Source organism: Astatotilapia calliptera, chromosome 9 (genome assembly GCF_900246225.1).
Source record: "Astatotilapia calliptera chromosome 9, fAstCal1.2, whole genome shotgun sequence".
In the NCBI taxonomy this organism is placed as follows: Eukaryota; Metazoa; Chordata; class Actinopteri; order Cichliformes; family Cichlidae; genus Astatotilapia; species Astatotilapia calliptera.
This window is the reverse complement of record NC_039310.1, coordinates 10,145,854-10,165,074: the sequence shown is the minus strand read 5'-3', so window position 1 is coordinate 10,165,074 and position 19,221 is coordinate 10,145,854. Positions and strand designations below refer to the sequence as shown.

The window sequence follows — 19,221 nt, the reverse complement described above, 5'->3', positions numbered from 1 at the left end:
TCACTGTCCAAGCATAACTTTGAAAAGCAGTGTTGAGGGAAGTATTGTCTGCTTTCCTGTAAAATACCTGGAAGTTTAAGCAAAGTTAAGTCACTCCAAACAAATTATGCAGCACTTAAAATTACTTATAGAGTAATTTGTGTCTCCTTTTTTGTAAAAAACAAAAACAAAAACAAAACAAAACAAAAAAACAACCCCCCCAAAAAACTTGAAGTTCCAGTACTTAAAACTACTCATGCACTACCTAAAATTACTAATAAAATATTAACAGTGCAATTATTTCTTATTATCTCCTTATTCTAGTGTGCCTACCTTTAACTATCCACGCGTAAATTAATTACAATGTAATTTCCAATAAAATACATTGAAATTTCATGTAATTACAGCACTCTTAGTCGTGGGCCATATTATTAAGTACTACTGGACAACATTAGTGGAATTTATTTAAAGGATGTTAAATCTTCTATGTTGTTCCAAAAGAGGATCACAGGTTTAACTGTGGTATCATCTGGTATCTGTGAACCTTTCTTAACCTGTCCACAGGTGACAGCCCTTTGACACTTGGATTAGTTTAGTAGCTCTTGTGTAAACTCGTTTTCTATCACTTTTTTTGCTTTAATTTAAGAACGAAACTAAACTAGCAACCAGCCCAGGGCGGTAAGTAAAAAACCTGTCACTTTCAGAGACACTTAAATCACCTTTCTTCAATATTCCCAACGCTCAGTTTGATATTTGACCATGTCTGCTTGCACTCAATCGCTACCATGTGATTGGCTAATTAGAGATTTACTGTCAGGTAAACAGGTGTACCTAAGAAACTAAATGCACCTGCTCGCTGATGAAATTCTACGTGGCGCATTGTCAACAATAAAGGTACTGATGAGGTTTTGCATCGCCTCTGTAGATGTCAGACTTACGGGCCTGTAGTTTTCCCGTTAACAGTGTGTGCCCTTTTTCATACTTCTTTCCATCCTTCAGGCAAAATTGATTTTTCTTGATTATATAAACCTGTGGGAGGTTCAGCAACCACATGATTATTTTGCTTAAAATTCTAAACTGCATTACAACTTTATTAGTTATAAACTTTTATTTCTACTAAACAGGAATTTCGAGAAGTTGCAATAGAACAGGCTGCTTACAAAGTTATGTAACGTTAGGCTAAATACAAACCAACACACACGTGTGCTCCTTTACTTTTTCATGCTTTTGAAAAATTACATCTTGGCTGCATTGTGTTGTTCAGTCCTGCTCAAAAGATGCAAGGAGTTCATAGTGGTCAGTAGGACCGCATTAGTTTGGCCCTTTAACCAGGACTGTAGGGCCCAGTTGGACCTGACAGCACAGCTCCTGGGATCACTCAGGCATACAGACCTCTTCACCATTGTAAGGTAGGAATTTTTGGAGATTGGATGAGGAGCTTAGTCATTCATGGGGAGCTCAGAGTAAAGCCGCTGCTGCTCTGCATTAAAAGTAGCCAATGGGGTAGCCACTGGCTACTTTTAATGCGTCTCGCTAGGGATGCCTCCTGGGCGTCTCAAAGGTGAGATGTTTTGAGCAGACTGAGGATACGCTGGAGAGACTGTGACTCTCAAACGGGTTGGGAAAACCTCGCTATCCACCGGAAGCGCTGGAGGCGTTGGTCAGGGGGACGAAGGTTGGGGCGGCTCTCTGCGATTTTGAAATGCGCATTTAGCAGAAGGCTTCTCTACTTTTGATCCCGAGGTGTTTTCGGAAACACAAAGGAATGTCACAATTAAAAAGTAGAATGCTAACAAATGTCGCCAATGGGGAAATTGTGCATCCAGACTGCATAATCTCATATTGTTATATTTTGAAGTGGGCTCGAGCTTTCCACTAATAAACAACACAGATTACAGTTAATAAATAATGTTGTTAAGCTGCAGCTGCGATGCTAATGTAGAACAGAGGCAATTACTCCTGCTCGAGCTGAAGTAAGTGGGCCAACCTCCTTTTGTCTAATGCGTTGGCATGACGTCACATCACATCTTCTTCTCACAGAGCCTGAAGAACATTTGCTGGTGTGGACCCATGTTTTATATCTGACTTAATGCAAGGACAACAAGGAATTCTTTGTTTTACACTTTTGAATACTTTTTGTTTTGCTTTTCAAATGCAGTTTTGTGGATGAACCAAGCAGAGAGAGTTCAACTAGTGAACTGACATCAAACCTCGGCAGTTGGTAACAAACCACAGTGCAGACAAGGGAACAAAATAACAATGAGGAGTGAAAATGAGTCCTGGGTTCACCAGGTGGCCAGAGTCATGACTTCATTTGAAAGCTCTCCTTGCTGTGTAAGGTGATGAAATGAAAATGCTTTGTTCTCAGCTTGCTCCCGCTGCCCCCCAGCAGCCAAATGATCATCATCACCTTCATCACATTAATCATAATTAATTGATTTTAAAAATGTGAGTTTAAGAAAGTTTGTTGAATCTCACTTGCAGCCCTGAGCAAACCTCAGGGAAAGAAGTATACAACTGCATGAAGGCAACTGTTTGTAATATTGGAATTTACAGTAAAACTTCCCTTGCCAAGAAGGAGAAATACAGCAGTCTATGAGCTTGAGAAATATGGAATATATTATCATTTCATGGCCTCTTTCCCCCCAGACTTTTACTGCTCGCTGTTTATTTTGTTCCTAAACTGAAAGGCAGGAATGTGTGTTCTTCCTGGGGTACACACACAATATGGGAAGTACTCTGTTCATACAGCAGTTTAGTGTCATTGAAATGAGGGGCTGGGAGATGATCCGGGTACTGCGTCTCACCTTTAGACTTTCTGCTGTTAGCAGACTTCAGTGTGTAAATAGGCGATGGATCTGTGAGTGTATTTAACAAAACAATTAGCACAAAAACAGTGAGTATCAACTGCCCCTCGTGAACACAGGCTCCAGAGCAGCCACTACTACTCCCTTACATCATTTCCAGAAAGAGTGATGAGCAGCAGGGCTATAACTTTGAGTGCCGTGGCATTAATATGAAAGCCCAACTTTTATTCCACCCTGTCTCCTTATTGCATCCGCTGTGATTTCTGCCTTTCTCTGCGGCGCTCGAGGGCTCCCGGCCGCCGGCCACTGATGACTTATTCTACCTCCCAGAGGATCCACGTTATGAGACTTAGGGAGGGTTAGTGAAATGCCCATTCCCAGAGCCCAGATTGACAGCACATTATTAAAAAAGGTGACACTCACACACACACAGGTGATCATCCAGGCCTGCATGCACACAAACATACACACATTCATAACTACACAAGGACACACTCACGCACACATGCTCCCTTTGCCCTGCAAGTGATGAAAAACAGTCCGAGTATAAAGTGCGTTATTATACTTTGTCTTGGAGGAAGAAAAATCCATAATGTAATAACGCTGTGAAAAATCTATAGGAATGCAAGGTTATCCCTCCTGAATAGAAAAGAAAATGCTCAAGGCTGACAGAAAAATGCACCTTGTGCTGTTTTGTAATTTTCAAGCCCATTCAACACCAATTCCAAAAGTCTCCTTCCCTCTCAATGTTTTCCCCCAAACCCAGCGAGCATATGGCAGCTCTGCAGAGACAAATTTGTCAAAGATGAAAATTTAATTAAGATTTAATTTCTTTTTACTATGCCCATCAAGTAGTCTGATGCGATAAGGAGCTCGATGAATCATCATTCAGAGAGGGTGTGGAGTCTGGGTGTGGGAAGGGGTGCAGTGTGTGTGTGGGTGGTGGGGTTGGGGGGTCGTTGATATGTCGTCTTACAATGGCTCTGTGTTGAGAGCGCAGAAGAAGAGCGGGATTTAGAAAGTGATGAAAAAAGGAATGGCAAGGATAGAAGGAGGGGAAGTGGGCATCGCTCTCTGTCACAGCTAACTCAGCCTTCTGGGGTGGCTCTGTCTTTCTCGCTCTTTTCATCTGCGTCTCTCACCCCCTCAGCCCCTCACACACACCCACCCACCCAGCCACCCCACCCATGCTTCTCTCATCCTCACTCATTCTTGCTTCCTTCCTCTGTGGAGACAGAAGGAGAGAGATCAGTTGGAGAATTAACCATGGCAGTTCATTTCACTGTAGGGCTGAGGACACTGAGGGAAATAGAAGCTGGCGGTGGAGGGGGCAGAAAACTGGTGGCCTCTGAAAAGTTGAATTCAGATTGTAAAAATATATCCTCTGTGTTATATTAAACCCAGAATCTGTGTATGCACTTCAAATGGATGACTTGATTTAGAGAACCCATGTTTCTCTGTGCAGTTTGTGTGCTAAAGAAATGAGTTAGTTCAAGTACTGCATGTGTATGATGTCAGTATGCAAAGATCCATTCATTCAATTTCAATTCGGTTCAATAAAAAAAAATGATACAGCGCCAAATCACAACAACAGTTGCCTCAGAGCGCTTTATATTGTAAGGTAGAGCCTACAATAATACATACAGAGAAAAACCCAACAATCACATGACCCCCCTATGAGGAAGCACTTTGGCAACAGTGGGAAGGAAAAGCTCTCTTTAAACAGGAAGAAACCTCCGGCAGAACCAGGATCAGGAAGGGACGGGGCCATCTGCCAAGACTGGCTGGGGTTTGAGAAGGAAGACAGGATAAACACATGCTGTGGAAGAGAGCGTGTGATTCAGTGCAGAGGTCTATTAACACATAGTGAGTGAGAAAGGTGACTGAAAAGGAAAAACTCAATGCATCATGGCAATCGCCCAGCAGCCTACACCTATTGCAGCATAACTAAGGGAGGATTCAGGGTCACCTGATCCAGCCCTAACTATATGCTTTAGTGCATGTGAGAGCGAAGTGCTCTCATGGGGTGATATGGTTCTATGCTCATGAAGCATCATCTTCTTCAAAACTTCACATTTTGTTGTCACTTTACAGACTGGATCTCTTGATTTAGAGAACGTATGATACAGAGTATGTACAATATTGGGAAACAGTGAGAAAGTACATGCATCTAAGATAAACTTGAGAAGTCAAAAATACAAGTTTTTCGAATTTTTTTTGAAAGAAACACATAAACCTGATAACTTCTTTTCACACATGGAATACAGATGGATAGAATTATTAGCCTCCCTGATGTTAATAGTAAACTGTGTATCCTGTTTGCTGGATAGCAGCCTGCAGTCATTGTTGCAGACTTCGGTAAGTCTCACACACGTCTCCTGAGCAACCTCAGCCCTTTCTTCTCTGGCAAATCTCTTAATCTCCCTCAGATTTGATGGTCTTCTGGCTTGGATCTTGGCCTACAGTTCACCCCAAAGATTTTCATTGTGATTCAAGTCAGGGTTTTGGGAGGCCAGTCAATAATGTTTGCTTTGGTCTTCTGAAGGTAGTACTTTGCCAGGACCGATCTATGTTTTGGGTCGCTGTCGCATTGGAAGTGATGAGACAGAACCATTTTGCTGTTGAGTGCTTGAGGTTTCCTTTCAAAATCTTCACATATTCTTTTTTGTAATTTCTTCGGTCTTGATGATTCCCAGTTCCAGATATACTGAAGCATCCCCACAGCAAAATACTCCCACCACCATGCTTCACTGTGGGTATGTTGTTCTTTGGGTTGTATGCCTCTCCCTTCTTTCTCCAAACGGTTTCATCTCAGTATGCATAATCTGTCTGCAGGTTGTCATTAGCTTGCTTGAGTCTGGCTTGAAGGCAACTTTTCTGCAGAGGTGAAGTTTTTCTTGGTCTGCAACCTCGCAGTTCATTCCCGTGCAGGGTCCCAGTGACTGTCTTCTATGAGACTACAATTCCCAACTTTAGTTATTGGCATAATGCTTTCTCAGTGACAGTGTCAGCTCAAACCCCTGCTTAAGTTTTTGTACTGTATGTAAATGGGAAGATAACCCTCAGTTTTACCAGCTTCAAGCATTACAAAGTTAAAACACATGTTTTCACAGCACTGGTTTGTGCTATCGGTCTACAAAAAGATCTGTTTTCAGTAGGCTAATAACATCGAACCTGGTCAATTTTTTTTATTATTCTGTTATTGTGTGCGAATTTTATGATATGATTTATGATCTCTAAAGGAAATTGGCATGTTTAGAACTTCTATGTTGAAAATGCCTTGCTCTGTTTAAAAAATACTTTCAGGGTTTCAGGGTCATCTGTAGGTAACATTCCTGACTTCATCAGTCTGTTAAAGTGGCAGCAGTCTGTTATTCTGATGTAACTCACTTTTCAGTTAATGCTCCTCAGCACTTCATTCAGACGCACCCACAGCAGTGATGGAGAGATCCATGGTGCACATGTGACTTTTACCATATGTGTAAAGCACTTCTTGCACGTCAGCTTTAGCGAAGTGTAATCGCACTTTTGAACATTTAGTTCACTCTACCGATGTCGCTAAGAGCACGGCTTCTCTGTGTGCAAGTGTGCTGCACGGTGAGAAAGACAGCTGCCCCCACCCATCACACATAGGCACAAAGTGGGAGAGAAGGAGCGATCTCATTTGCAAAAATGCATAATTGAGCAATTTCTTCAGTACATCCGTCCCTTTCGGTGAGCTAAGCAACTCACAAAGACACATGAGAGAAATGTGCAGTAGTCACCTTCTGTCTACCCTAATGGGGCTGGGTGCACTCTGCATGCTGTAGGTCCAACCTAGTAAGACTGCTTGTTGACCTGACTTTTTAAAAGTAACTAACATGAAGCTCACATATCCATATATGTTGTTAGATTAAAACAAAGCTGTGCATGTGTGAAAAGAAAGTTAAGAGAAACTGAGTTAATATGTTTAGTGATCAATATTTTCTTCTCAGTAGCTAAACTAACACCTAAACACTCATTTATACTCCAAATCAGTTCAATTCATTTTTATTTATATAGCGCCAAATTTTCTATTCTAAGTTAAAGCCCCAACAGTAACACGACCCTCTATGAGCAAGCACATGGTGAATGTGGGAAGGAAAAACTCCCTTTTAACAGGAAGGAAGTTCTGGCAGCTGTGAGTTTTGTATTTGTCTCCTTATATTGTTTGTGTCTGTATCTGTAAAAAAATATTTTCTGCTCTCTTGGTCAGGTCACGCTTGGAAAAAGAGATGTTTTAATCTCAGTTTTAACTTGGAGAGAAACAACATACGAGCTGGGATAGGCTGCAGTGCTGACCTGTTTTAGGATATTACTAAACCACTTTTAAAAATAAAAGCATACATCCTTAGCTGCTACATGTTCAGCAGTGAATGAGCTGTTGCAGACAGCATGGGGAAGTAGAACAATAGGAAGCGGGTAGTCTGTGAAGTCGCACAAACAAATATGAATTTCCTTAAGATTTAAAATAAGACCAGCTTTGTACTTGTGCGTCACTACTCACACTGCCTTCAAATCCATTTCAAATTGCTTTCATATCTCCTTACAGTATATGCACTCATGCATGTATAGGTGTATTCTGTCTTCATCGAATGCAGATGGAAGAAACGATGAACATCACCAGTGAAAGACAAGCTGGTGGGACAGGAAAGAGAAAGGCTTTTGAAGGTTGTGACCAGTGTCAGCACGGGGATGTAAGCAGTGAAGTTATGAGGGGAGCATGGCTCTGCTGCACTGTGACAGCCTTGTAAAAGTTCAGTCATTGAGTTTGATGATAGCTGTTATGGCAGCCATAATAACATATCCTACCAGTCACCTGTAGCTATTACCTTTTTATGACGATCACACTGTTGCACGGCACACATGTATGCTTTGGTTTATCGAGGGGCCGGCGTGCAGGTTTTTCATCGTGTGATGTGTTTGACTGACACTGCTAATTGAAAGTCTTTGGTGCGAGTGTCTAGACATTTTAATGGCCGTATTAAGGAGGAAATGATATAGTTTTTCTTCTTTTCTTTTAAACTTTTGCAACTTCCTTGCACTCAGAGAATGTCATTTTCATCCAACGACGCCTAACGTTCAGATTAATTAAGTCCCGATTTGTTCATTCTGCATCTTGATAAAATGAATAGATTGGCTTATCAGAGAAGGATTAAGAGGCACTTGTTCAGATTTAGCTAAAGCCAGCCTCGGAGTTTATGGATCCCCTTTGATCAAAGCAGTGAAAGGCGCGAACATGCAGTGGATTTCTCCAGCAGGATTCATTCCCCACCCCCAGCTGGAAGAGAAGATCCACCCCCAACCCTCAGCATCCCACTCACGCAGAACACCTTGCCTCTCCCACGTTCCACATTAGCATGATGAGAAGCGCTGTGATATCTGGAGCCGGCAATGACAATATCAAGTATTATTTCATTGGACTTACACATAGCATGTTAATTTTTTCCTTGTGTGGTTTTTCTATAATGAGTGCCAACTTGAGGGAGCTGATCATAGGAATGTGAACAAACACACACACGCGCACACACATATTTAGGTTGCCTGATCGATCTTCCTCCTTTTGTGAGATTTATGTGTTTCAGCAGCAAGACCAAATCCCTCAGGAACTGATGGTGCCACCGTGGAATAAAGCTCACTCTTTCTTACAATTACTGTACTTGGGCAGATTTGGGCAGATATAAACACCCGTCTTAAAAAATGGTTCTTTTGCAAAAAGCATTAAAATGAATCCTGTGTGATGTTTTACCAACTGCAGTAGTAAGACTGTGCTTTACTAACCAATCCACACAGTACATTGGTTAAAGATATCATTTAAAGAAAATTAGCGCTTAGTGTTTTCTTCTTTTGTTTAGCTTCGTGGCTCGATAAAAAGGAAGGTCTGTCATTTCCTTTTGAATTTAAGTGAGGTCCAATAAATGTTTTAAATGTGGGTTTTTCATCATCTCTGAGCTCTACTGTGATTTCAATTAGTGTCATATGTTTATGCATCTACACACATTCATTCAGGAGCTTTGCTCTCATGTATAACACCCACTCATTTGAATTTTCATTTTACCCCCATTCTCCTTCTTTGTTCTCTATAAAACTTATTGGCTGTTGTTTTGCATCCTGTCATTCTGCTTCTCCTGCTGCCCATCTTCCCCGCTACCTTTTTCTCTCCTCCTTCTTCTTCTTGCCTCTGCCTGTGCTCGCTCCATCTCTTTCTTTTGTTTCATGCTCACTCTGTCTTTCTCCCTCTCTTTCTTTTTCTCCCCCACAACACCCCCAACCACCCCAGAGACCAAGCTTGTTTACTCTGTCTTTTCCACATCTCGGCTCTGTGCAGCTGTGACGGTAATCTTTCTTTCAAATATTTGTTTCTTCCATCTCCAGATTTCCCCCCCTCCTTCTCACTTTTCGTGCTGCCACTGATGCACACCTCGTTCCATCCCTGAAATCTTAACTGTGCTTTGTCCATCTTGGCTCTTGGGGACTTCAAGGCTTTAAGACGTAGCAGGGAAGCCGAGCAAGACGTAATTTTGCTCCTGAAGAATTCAATCAGCTTGCATGCTGTATGCTTGTGTTTTGGCAGTCTTTCCGCTGCTAACCAGTTAGCAATGCCTGTCACCACCACTGAGCTCTATATAGCCAAAGAGCTCTAGATGATGATGGATTGCTATAAAACGATGGCAGCCTCGGAAAGTAATTACCAACTTTGCCTGCGGTGGAAATTCAGCTGATAAGCGCCTTTCCAGGGAAGTCCAGGTATTGCCAAAGCAAACAGGTGAGACACATTGAAGGTCAGAACAGAAGTGATACAGACAGAAACAACACAGCGACACGCACGGTCATACACGCACAAGCACACACCAGCTGAGCCCCATGCTAACGAACGCTCTTGACAGTAAAATCTAGAAAGCATGCAGAAATTTTCCTAAGATGAGTGCCCTTTCTGCACATGTGCAGACACACTGAATAAATGACAGACGAGCCAGTTCAGTGATGCAACAGAATGCATGCCAAAGATTTAAAGGCTGAATATCCATGGGAGAACATTTTATTATGGGTTTCTGATAATCCATTAGTGAGATCTTGGATGCTTGACAGCATAGCTGGAAACCATCCGATAGAGTAAACATCAAGCAATGAGACTTCTAACCACACTGTGAAGTGAGATTTGTTGCAAATCGGTTGATGCCCCACATGAGTCGGCCTGCACTGTATTGTAATGCACCGATCTGCACATGCGTCATATGTGCTGACCCCAAATGTGCGGTGAATCACACGGCCCGAGGAGATCATGTTCACCAGCCTAGCAGCTCAGAACTGCGATCTCTGCGCAACACATAAAAATCAATGGAGTCAACAAATGCGGCTCCTAATGCTCTTCCTGTGCGATAAGACAAAATTAGATTGGAGCCAGTGGCCCATAATGGCGAGGCCGGGCAGGTGAAGGGGAATTGGAAACGATGGCGGTTAAAAATCATTTCAGTGACCTGACTTCAGATCCATGGATCTGCTAGGACCCCACAGGCTGTGCCTAAAGCACTGAATAGTTGTAATGACGGGCCACTGGTGTCTGAGATTATGACCTGAGAGAAAAAGTTCTATGGCCTTGAGCCCAGTGAAGTGGCAAAGTGTAATTTGTCAAATGAGTGATCACTGTGAACCACGTCTTTGTACGAAACATGATTTATACAGTTTTTATAGATACATTTAACCTGAGGATGGGTGGAGGACAGACCACGCTGCATAATGAACACATGGCTTTTAGACCACTGTGATCTGTTTGGCATTTGTGTAGCTGGTACAGTGGAGCTCATAGTGAATATTTTCTCTGTTATGAAGAATATCTCTACTTAAATTGTAAACTTTCTGTGGTGCACTCTAATGAAAGTCTGTACAGTAATAACAAGACCTAGTGATCTCTCTCTCACACACACACACACACACACACACACACACACACACACACACACACACACACACACACACACACACACACACACACACCAGCTCTGCTTCTTTATTTATATCCTTTTCCATTAAACATAGTGGGTCCCCCTGCTAATCTTTCACACTAGATGCAGATAACGTTTGTGTATTATTGCTCTGTCAGCTACTTAACCAGCCCCCCCCCCCCCCCTTTTTTTTTTTTTTTACAGTTCAGTTAAGGACCTAAAATTCTTCGTGAATATCCGGTTTCATTACATGCACATTTATTTCACAGGGGCAGTGGATTTTAATGGATATCTCTATGTACAAAAAAATATGATAACTTCATTGTGATGCTCTCTGTTCATGCACTGCACATTAGGTATTTAACATGAACATATGTGCAGCATATCTGTTGCTCTCTGTGGCTTTGATTAGCGATCAACCAGGACCTGTGTGAAAAGAAGACTAATGAAACACTGCCTCTGGCATGCCCGTCTCCCAACAATTTTTTCAAACTTGTTGGCCTCTATTTAGGAAAAACAAAAACAAAAACAAAAAAAAACTATTTTTTTCTGTTGCACTGTGTTTTGTGAGGTGGCAGCTTTCATTTGCAAATGATTATATCCAGCCCAACTTCCCAAATCCGAGTGTGACAATGAAAATGACTGGGATCCTGATGGTTTCTGCCTCATCCTTCCTGTCTCAGGGTTAGCATCTGTCCACCCCCTTGAGGTCTGACACCCATTACACTCTGTCTCCATGTGTCAGCATAGACTTTTGTACTTCACGGTTATCAAGCAGGTCATAGCTTTGGCTCCTAAATACAACCGGCAGGCAGAGATCAGAGGAAGAGTGATTGAATGACAGCAGTTTGATCAAAGTGCACGAACACAAACACACACACTCGGGAAACCCTCGTTTCCCCTGAGTACTTGGAGATATTTCGTGACGGCTCCATTAGATGAAAGACCCCACCAAAAATCCTGCACATGTGCCTTCTCAGCTTCTTCAGCAGCAGGTGTGATAGCGAGCGAATGATAGGAGAGATGTGAGCTGGAGGGAGAGTGAGATCTCTTCTTATTTCATTTCTGTTTCTACTGTTTAGAAGAAGTATGGGTACTCTTGCACAGCATGCTTCTCTTTTCATGGCGAGCAGGTTGTTTGTTTTGGTGGGTAGACTGCCTTAATGAGGGCAGGGGGTAGAGCGAATGGGAGGGAGGGCCTCGCCTTAAAGGGATGATTAGAAAAAGTAGAGTTGAGAGCAAATTCCTCTGAAGACAAACGCTGACCAAAAATACACAGCCGGTGCATTCACGTGCCTTTGAGGAATACCGATGCAAACTGAGAAACGTGGCAGAGTCCTCGGCACTTTGTCTGACATCATCTTTGCTTCGTGCTGTCTGATGCGGCCACAAATGTGCGTCACTCGGTCCTGAGGTCCTAATTAAAACCCAAACCAAGATGATAGCGGCTGGTTCGGCGGAAGAAGCCTGTGAACGTCTTAGCGTGCTCAGATCCACAGCCAGCCAGTGTCCTGGTGTGGGAGAGATCTGGTCACCGTGGGCATGAGACAGACTGTATTATCTGCTCAGCGGCCGCCTGGCTCAAGAGATTGCTCGGCGGAGGGATGGGCGGTTAGGCAACAGGATAAGATATGTCCTCCTTTGGTGTCAGAGACTGAGTTGATGCCATTTGATATTTGCGTGTGTTGGAATACGTGCTGACAACTTAATTCTCATGAAAACAGGCACTGTTCACTAATCACAAAAGTATCCCATGACTGTCATGAGCCTGACATGAGTTTTCCAGTGATTTTTGTGACATTTAGGGGTGTGCACCTTTAGCTGTGGGAGAGGGCAGCAGTGACCTTATCTGACACTGCCAACAGCAGAAGACATCAAAAGACAAATAACAGAGGAAAACCACGAGACACCAAGCAGACGTAAGGATAAACGGGTACGGGCAATGCCGTTAAATCACGGTGCACACTGCTGGCATTGCTTTAGATGTCGTGGTTTCAGGGGTAGAGTTCAGCAGCATGAATCACGGATGTTGCTGCTGGAAGTCAGTCCCCCGTGAGGACGGATGGCAAAAGTAACTTTTTCTAATGTCTGTGTTATGTGCCTTAATATTCATTGTTGTTTTCTCTTCCTCTCTTGCAGGTATTCCTAGTAACATTGGTCCAGTTAGTAAGTAAACAGTTACAAGTAAACAATATGACTGCTTGATGCTTTGCTTTGCCTACTGTCCCACTCTTCACCGTACACCCCTAAACCCATTGCCAGGTGTTCATTTCTGATTCCAATCTTATGAAAAATCACTCAGCAATTGTCGACTAACCTTTTTTTTTTGGTTAGGGGGAGGGATAAGCCATAGCTGGGGGCTATATTGTCATAATGTGGGCATATTAATTTACTTTATCCTGATTCAACTCGACCAGATAATACTTGCCTGGCTCTGCATGGCAAATGTCATTTGTTTTTTTTCCCCCCTCCTTCTCTCCCATGCATTATAAATAAATGGCATCTAGACTTTATTAAAGTGCCAAGACCTCTCTGACAGTGTAATGTCACAGGAGGTCATTTTAATATAAGCCGCAAGCGCCTCGGCTGGTATTATCTTCGTCAAACAGTAGCCCCTCAGGAGGAGGAGGAGGAGGAAGAGAGGTGCCATGTCTCAAGTTACCGCTGCCTGGAAGGCTGTGTGATGCAGGAAACATAGGACTGTATTGAACAAGTCAAAGTGCATTCACAGCCTGGCTCAGTTCGCCTTAATCTTTTTTCTTTTTTTTCCCCATCGCCCTGTTCTTCATGAGTATCCTCTATTCCCGGGGCAGTGGATCGATTAATAAATTGCTTCCTCCTGATGAAGTTACCTGTTAAATTAAGATCAACAGCATTTTTCAATATTTCCAATTATTTGTGAGCTCTTTTTAAGCTCAGTAGTAAATTGTTTTCATTTAATATCCAATTGTGTGCTCAAGCCAACCCAAGGTTCCCCAAAGGACACATGCATGCTTGTCTTGTTTTTATCATTTAAAGGCTAAGACGACTTCTGGGCAAGTTTCCTAAAACGTGCTGCGAGCGACGTAGGGATTGTTCCCGGGTGGTTATTAATCAGGCTTTAGTGTGGTAGCTTACTCAGTAAGTGAACACTTGTTATAAAGTCTGATGCTATGACGTCATGAGTCAGAAATGGACATGTGGCCAAGACGACCAATTTCACCCCCCCCCTAACCCAACTACAGTCTTCCACTGCTTGCCTCCGAATTGTGCTTCGTCTTCATGCACGGCATTATTAGTGCTTAGTGTGTGTGGGCATGCTCTTCATACATGCTGTGTACACGTACATATTCACTGCTGCACATCCATCCTCTCCGTCCCTTCCAAAATGCCAGGCCAGACCATGTCCAACGGCTGTCCTCAAATCCTTTACAGGGCGGGTGTGCATGCTGATAAGTGCGTGTGTGTGTACGTGTGTGTGTTTTGGGGAGGGAGGATGGGCGATGTAGAAAGGACACTCTGACAAACCAAAGTCTTCGTTTCTCATCCAGATTGGCCCACGGGGATTTAGATTTCTCACGAGTGGCTGTCTTGTTGCAGCAGCCTTCCACAGAACCAACAAAACACAAAAAAATGAAACATGCTGACTGTCTTATTTTTTAAGCACACTGAAGAGGATGAGGCCATTTTCAGCGCAAACACAAACCAACGTTAAGTCGCATTATTAATAAAGTAAGAACAGGCTAAGGGGGGAAAAGGTTATGATGTCCTTGAGGTTTGTTTTTTTAAGGATTGGAAACAAAGCTACTGTTTGGGGGAGAAAAAACAAAGCCCTGCACTTTTTATGTTGTTTTTTGAAGGTAATTGAATTCCTTATTGACTTTCCTCAATTCTATTTCAAGTTTATTAAGCCAGGCAGAATTGCCTAATGCAGACCATTAAAGTGAAATTAATATTTTAAAAAACAATTCTGGCTCTGCAAGATTGCATTTCATTATAAGTATGGCATTGATTAAAATCCGTCACCACTCATTTCACTCCTGAATATTCCCCATAACAAAATAATTAATGGAACCTAGATGTGCATTACATCCCATCAGTTGCCAACACAGAAACCCTGTTTCCAAAAGAATGCAAGTTTGGGAAATGTGTAAAATGAAAATAAAATTATTGTTATGATTTGAAACTGTATTTCACTGAAAGTGGTACAAAGACAATACATTGAGACTTTCTGCAGCTGTATTACCTTCATGAAATGAGCAAAACCTTCTCTAAAGAAAAAAAAATGCCAGCATTGTTGCTTAAGAACCTATATGTATTGTTTAACATTTATAGCATTACTTTATAAATTTGCAAAGTACCCAGTGTACACCAAAGCAGCCATTTACCAGCATGAAGGCTGGATTTTGGACTGTGCACAGATAACATTAAATGCCTGACCGCAGCTCATCTTAAATGAGCTCAGGTTCAGAAAAGGGCAGTTTTCTTTACTTCTTGTTGTCTTCTCCTTTAGCGTGGCTCTTTTGTATTTGCAGCTTTGAACTGTGTTTGCTGAGTGTTCCTGAGCTCATGCAGTGATTTCCAGAACCAAATGTGCCGTTCGAAGGCCCAAGAAGATCGCAGCCTTGTTCATTATGTAAAGAGATGTCTCAATATTCTCTGAATCTACTGATGATATTATGTACCGTGTATTATTAAATCCCTTTCAAATTTAGCACAGAGAATCGTTGTTGAACTGTTTGCACACCCAGTAATACACAGAGGAGCAGACGCCTCTCCATCGCTACCTCTGAGAGGCTTTCTTGCTCTTTTTGATAATCGGTCGTGTTACTGACCTTATGCTAATATAACCAATTAGTTAGGAGATGTTTCAACAGTTGTTTAATATTTTTGTCTTACTTTGTTTTATTTTTGATGCTACACAGGTTCCAGGCTTTTGTTTACTCAGCCTTCTTTACTTGATGCTGGCAGCAAATTTAAAATGATCAAACCTGGATTTTTTTTTAATGTCTTTGTGCCGTTTTCAGGTAAACGATTTGACAAGGATTGTGCTTTATGTTGAAACACATTTCACACAGCACCACAACTTTTTTGGAAACAGGTTGTGATTAAATATCATCATACTTTAGCAATTAGATCAGCTGTTCGACAGATCTAGACAGTGCAGCGTTCTCACCTTTTTTCCCCTCCAAATGTTCCTGGCAGAGCCTTTTTTTTGCAGCTGTTTTGACCAAACGGTTTCACTGCTAAGTGATTATCACACGAACAAAGTATTTCAAAGTAGATTTCAAAAAAGAGCTTTTTTTTAAAAGCTCTTTATTTGTTAATATCTCATTTTCAAACAGCATTTCATTCTGTGACTCGTGTGACTCAGACCCAGCGGAGACGTCAAAGTCATCACCGATGCCAGAATCCCCACGAAGAATCAAATTCTTCTTTTGTTCGAGCAGTTTTGAAATCAGCACTGAGGGTATTTAAAGCGACTGTCACTCTGTAAAGACATACAAACCTCAAAACTAATGTTTTATTGAAATCCAGCCCACTTACAAAAAAAAAGAAAAAAGATTCGAAACCATTATTTCACAAGGGAAAAAAGTCATTATTTAAAAGATTGCACTTGGTGAACAGCAGTCATGTTCTCTATTCACACATAGTTAGAGTAAGTGGCTTCTTGCCAAGACACCGCTGGATGTTAATTACCCAAGATTGCATGATTCATGGAGTCAATAGCGAAAGGACAGAAAGATCAAGTGAAGAGATGAAGGGGCACGATGAGGAAACTTATCCGTATTCCTCCCTTTGCTTGAGTCCTCTCCATTTCCAACCGCAAAGTATTTCCCTGACACGGAAATACTGACTTGTATGTAATTATGAGGTTATGCTACCCACAGCAGTCCGTCATTCCAAGTCCCAACACCTGCCATTATTTATTCATTGTTATTCCTCCACCAGAAATACACTGTAATTAGATATTGATTACTCAGTCAATGTGATGAATTAAACAAAATGCCCCCTAACGTCTTCATTTGCTATACATAGAGTCCCTTGCATAAATCATGAGCTAAATACTAAGTTTAACTGAGTTTGGGTTTTTTTCTTGATCTTTTGTCTTCAGTTTTTTTTCCCACTCATCATTGCCATTGCCATAAACATACAGTTGCACAGCAAGGTAATGGACGTCACACAAATTACATACAACGTCTCTCCGACGTCCTTTTAATGGCTCTTTGGATGCATTCTCTGCCCGTCCATGTCAGCCCTGCCCCATCGTGCTGTTTCCTGATTTACAGATCTGAGTCATGCTGGACATGTTCATATCTCCAGTTGTCTGTGTCCACTACCACATAGTCTCCCCTCTTTAGATGATCTGTAAAGTGCATCCCACGAGGACACATCATTAACTCCTGATTTCTCTCAATTGCACGCAGTTCGGCCGAATGTGTCATCCCTAGGTGTCGCTAACCGAAAAGAAGGTAGGCATCTAAGATTATGCAACAATTATGTTTTTGTTTTGCAGATTCATTTACTTCAGGTGTTTGTATAGTTGTCAAAAATGACTCTTTGGTAGCCCAAACTATCCTTCCCTTTTTCCTGGCTTCTTGAAAAGCCCAAAAACATTATAAGTCAGCCTGTCGCACCCTGGAGGCTCAAGAGGTTGCTGCAGCTCTGATTTATACATTAACACTGTTTCAGTTAGGTGCTCAGCTCTCAGCACCGTGTTAGCTCATTAGATAGAAAAGCAGGAGAGGTTTCACTTTTGTCTTTTTTTGAAAGTGTTGGGCTCAACTTAGCTTAATCCACCTCACAACTAGCGCACAACCGCTCAGCTCTGTGTTTCCATGACTGCAGCCAAGCGCTCACAATGTATGTGGCAAGGGCTTATGTCACCTGGTACAATGGCAGAGGCCGGGCCCATTATTTCCTTTTCCCCACTGTTTGCTTTATAGCCGTAAAAGAATGGAGGGATTGATGTGTTCACTGCTAGCCAGTTTCCTTACCCACGCAGCTGTGCACAAATTTATAGTGTGAAAATTCTTGGCTGGCCTCCACCGAGGTGGAGAGTAGTTTGTCAGGGTATAGTTTCTGTCTGGGGAAACATACACAGACAGTTTTGAATTATACTAAGCACTTGTTAATGAAATGAAGCGTAAAAGAGGGTCCATAATATTTGAATTGTTGAATCGAAGGCATTTGTAACAGATGCTGCTACACGCAGCCAGCTTCACTTGGCAATGTCACTCCTTATTTCTCAATGCCATCATTCATCTTTATTGCGTATGTTTCCTTTCTTTTCTTTTTTTTTATTGTTATATTTTTATTAGGCGTGATGCTTGGTATCCTTAATTCTCTGGCATTACATGTGTTATGTTGAATTGCAATATCATGGGGTTTTTTTTGTTTGTTTGTTTGTTTGTTTCTTTTAATTTGTCTAGTAGCTCCTCAAGTTGCATTGTCCACTGCCCCTTCTGTCCACGTTGCAAACAGCAAGCGAGGTAGGAGCTCTGGAATTCCCACATTGTCCCCACCCAATCCCAGATGACACCCAAAGCCTTCTTCCTGTATGAACTGATGTTTCTGTTAACCTGTGAGCTACCCCCCCCCCCCCCCGCCAACCCTCCCCAACCCTTGTGACACTACCCCAGTGCTAGAGCACTCTGTATCCGTATCTCCAGCTCAGAGCTAGACTGATGGCTTTCACTGGACGACTCATTCATCTATGGAATCGTATTCTAAACACTATAAAAGTCCCTTGGAATCATTTCTTTTTTCACTGAAAATAAAGTGGGTGTTTGAGGCCACAACTATTTTGGGGGGGAACATGTACCTGAGACTTTTTATTCCCTGTGCGCGCCGTGCATGATTTATAACCTTAGCCTATTTCTAGAAAGGAGAGATTATTTGTCTTCTGAGAGTATGCCTGCAAGAGGGAGGCATCTAACGTAGAGGACCTTAGCTTACATTTGGATAAGACTTGCTGATTTAGGTGAAAGGTAGTGTGAACTGGACTTGCTGTACCTTCGTTTCCGAGACGTGCCGAGTTTATTAGTGTCTGGACAGAGAGAACTGACCTCAATACAGATTCTTAATAAACACAATCCCTTGGACGAAAGCCTCCTGCACTAACCACTTTATCGTGGAGCTGTGAGTGGGCATTCTGTCCAAGCAGCTGCCAGTGTGGCTTAAGGGTCACATCTGTCTGTGCTGTGACACATGGTGTCAGTGGTCACTCGGAGTGATGGGCTGATCCTCACTGGAACAGAGCTGGGGCCGGACACGCCCCATCCTGCAAGCCTTAGGGCAGGACTGCCAGTGAGTATCATGGATTGTAGCAGCTTCGACTCAATATAGCTTTATCTAATTAAGCATGACTGCATAGTAGGCAATGTCACTTTCCCACCCAGCTACAATTCACCACACACTCACTTGCCTCGCTGATTGCTTGTTGAAAACTCAGTTGGGTCGGACTAAAAAACAACTAAAGAAATGTTTGTTGG

General features: G+C 42.3%; 1 protein-coding gene across 7 annotated transcripts in view; it reads left to right on the top strand.

Moving 5' to 3' along the window:
• The window catches only part of ntng1a (netrin g1a), a 120,115-nt gene that overhangs the window by 86,611 nt on the left and 14,283 nt on the right, over positions 1-19,221 (top strand). For 3 of the 7 annotated variants that reach the window (XM_026179210.1, XM_026179211.1, XM_026179215.1), the window contains exon 5: positions 12,887-12,913. In XM_026179210.1, coding sequence (XP_026034995.1) covers positions 12,887-12,913 — 27 coding nt within the window. Of the gene's footprint in view, positions 1-12,886; positions 12,914-17,154; positions 17,200-18,159; positions 18,322-19,221 lie in introns of those variants that run through there. The other 4 variants (XM_026179213.1, XM_026179212.1, XM_026179216.1 and 1 more) reach the window with 4 other exon arrangements.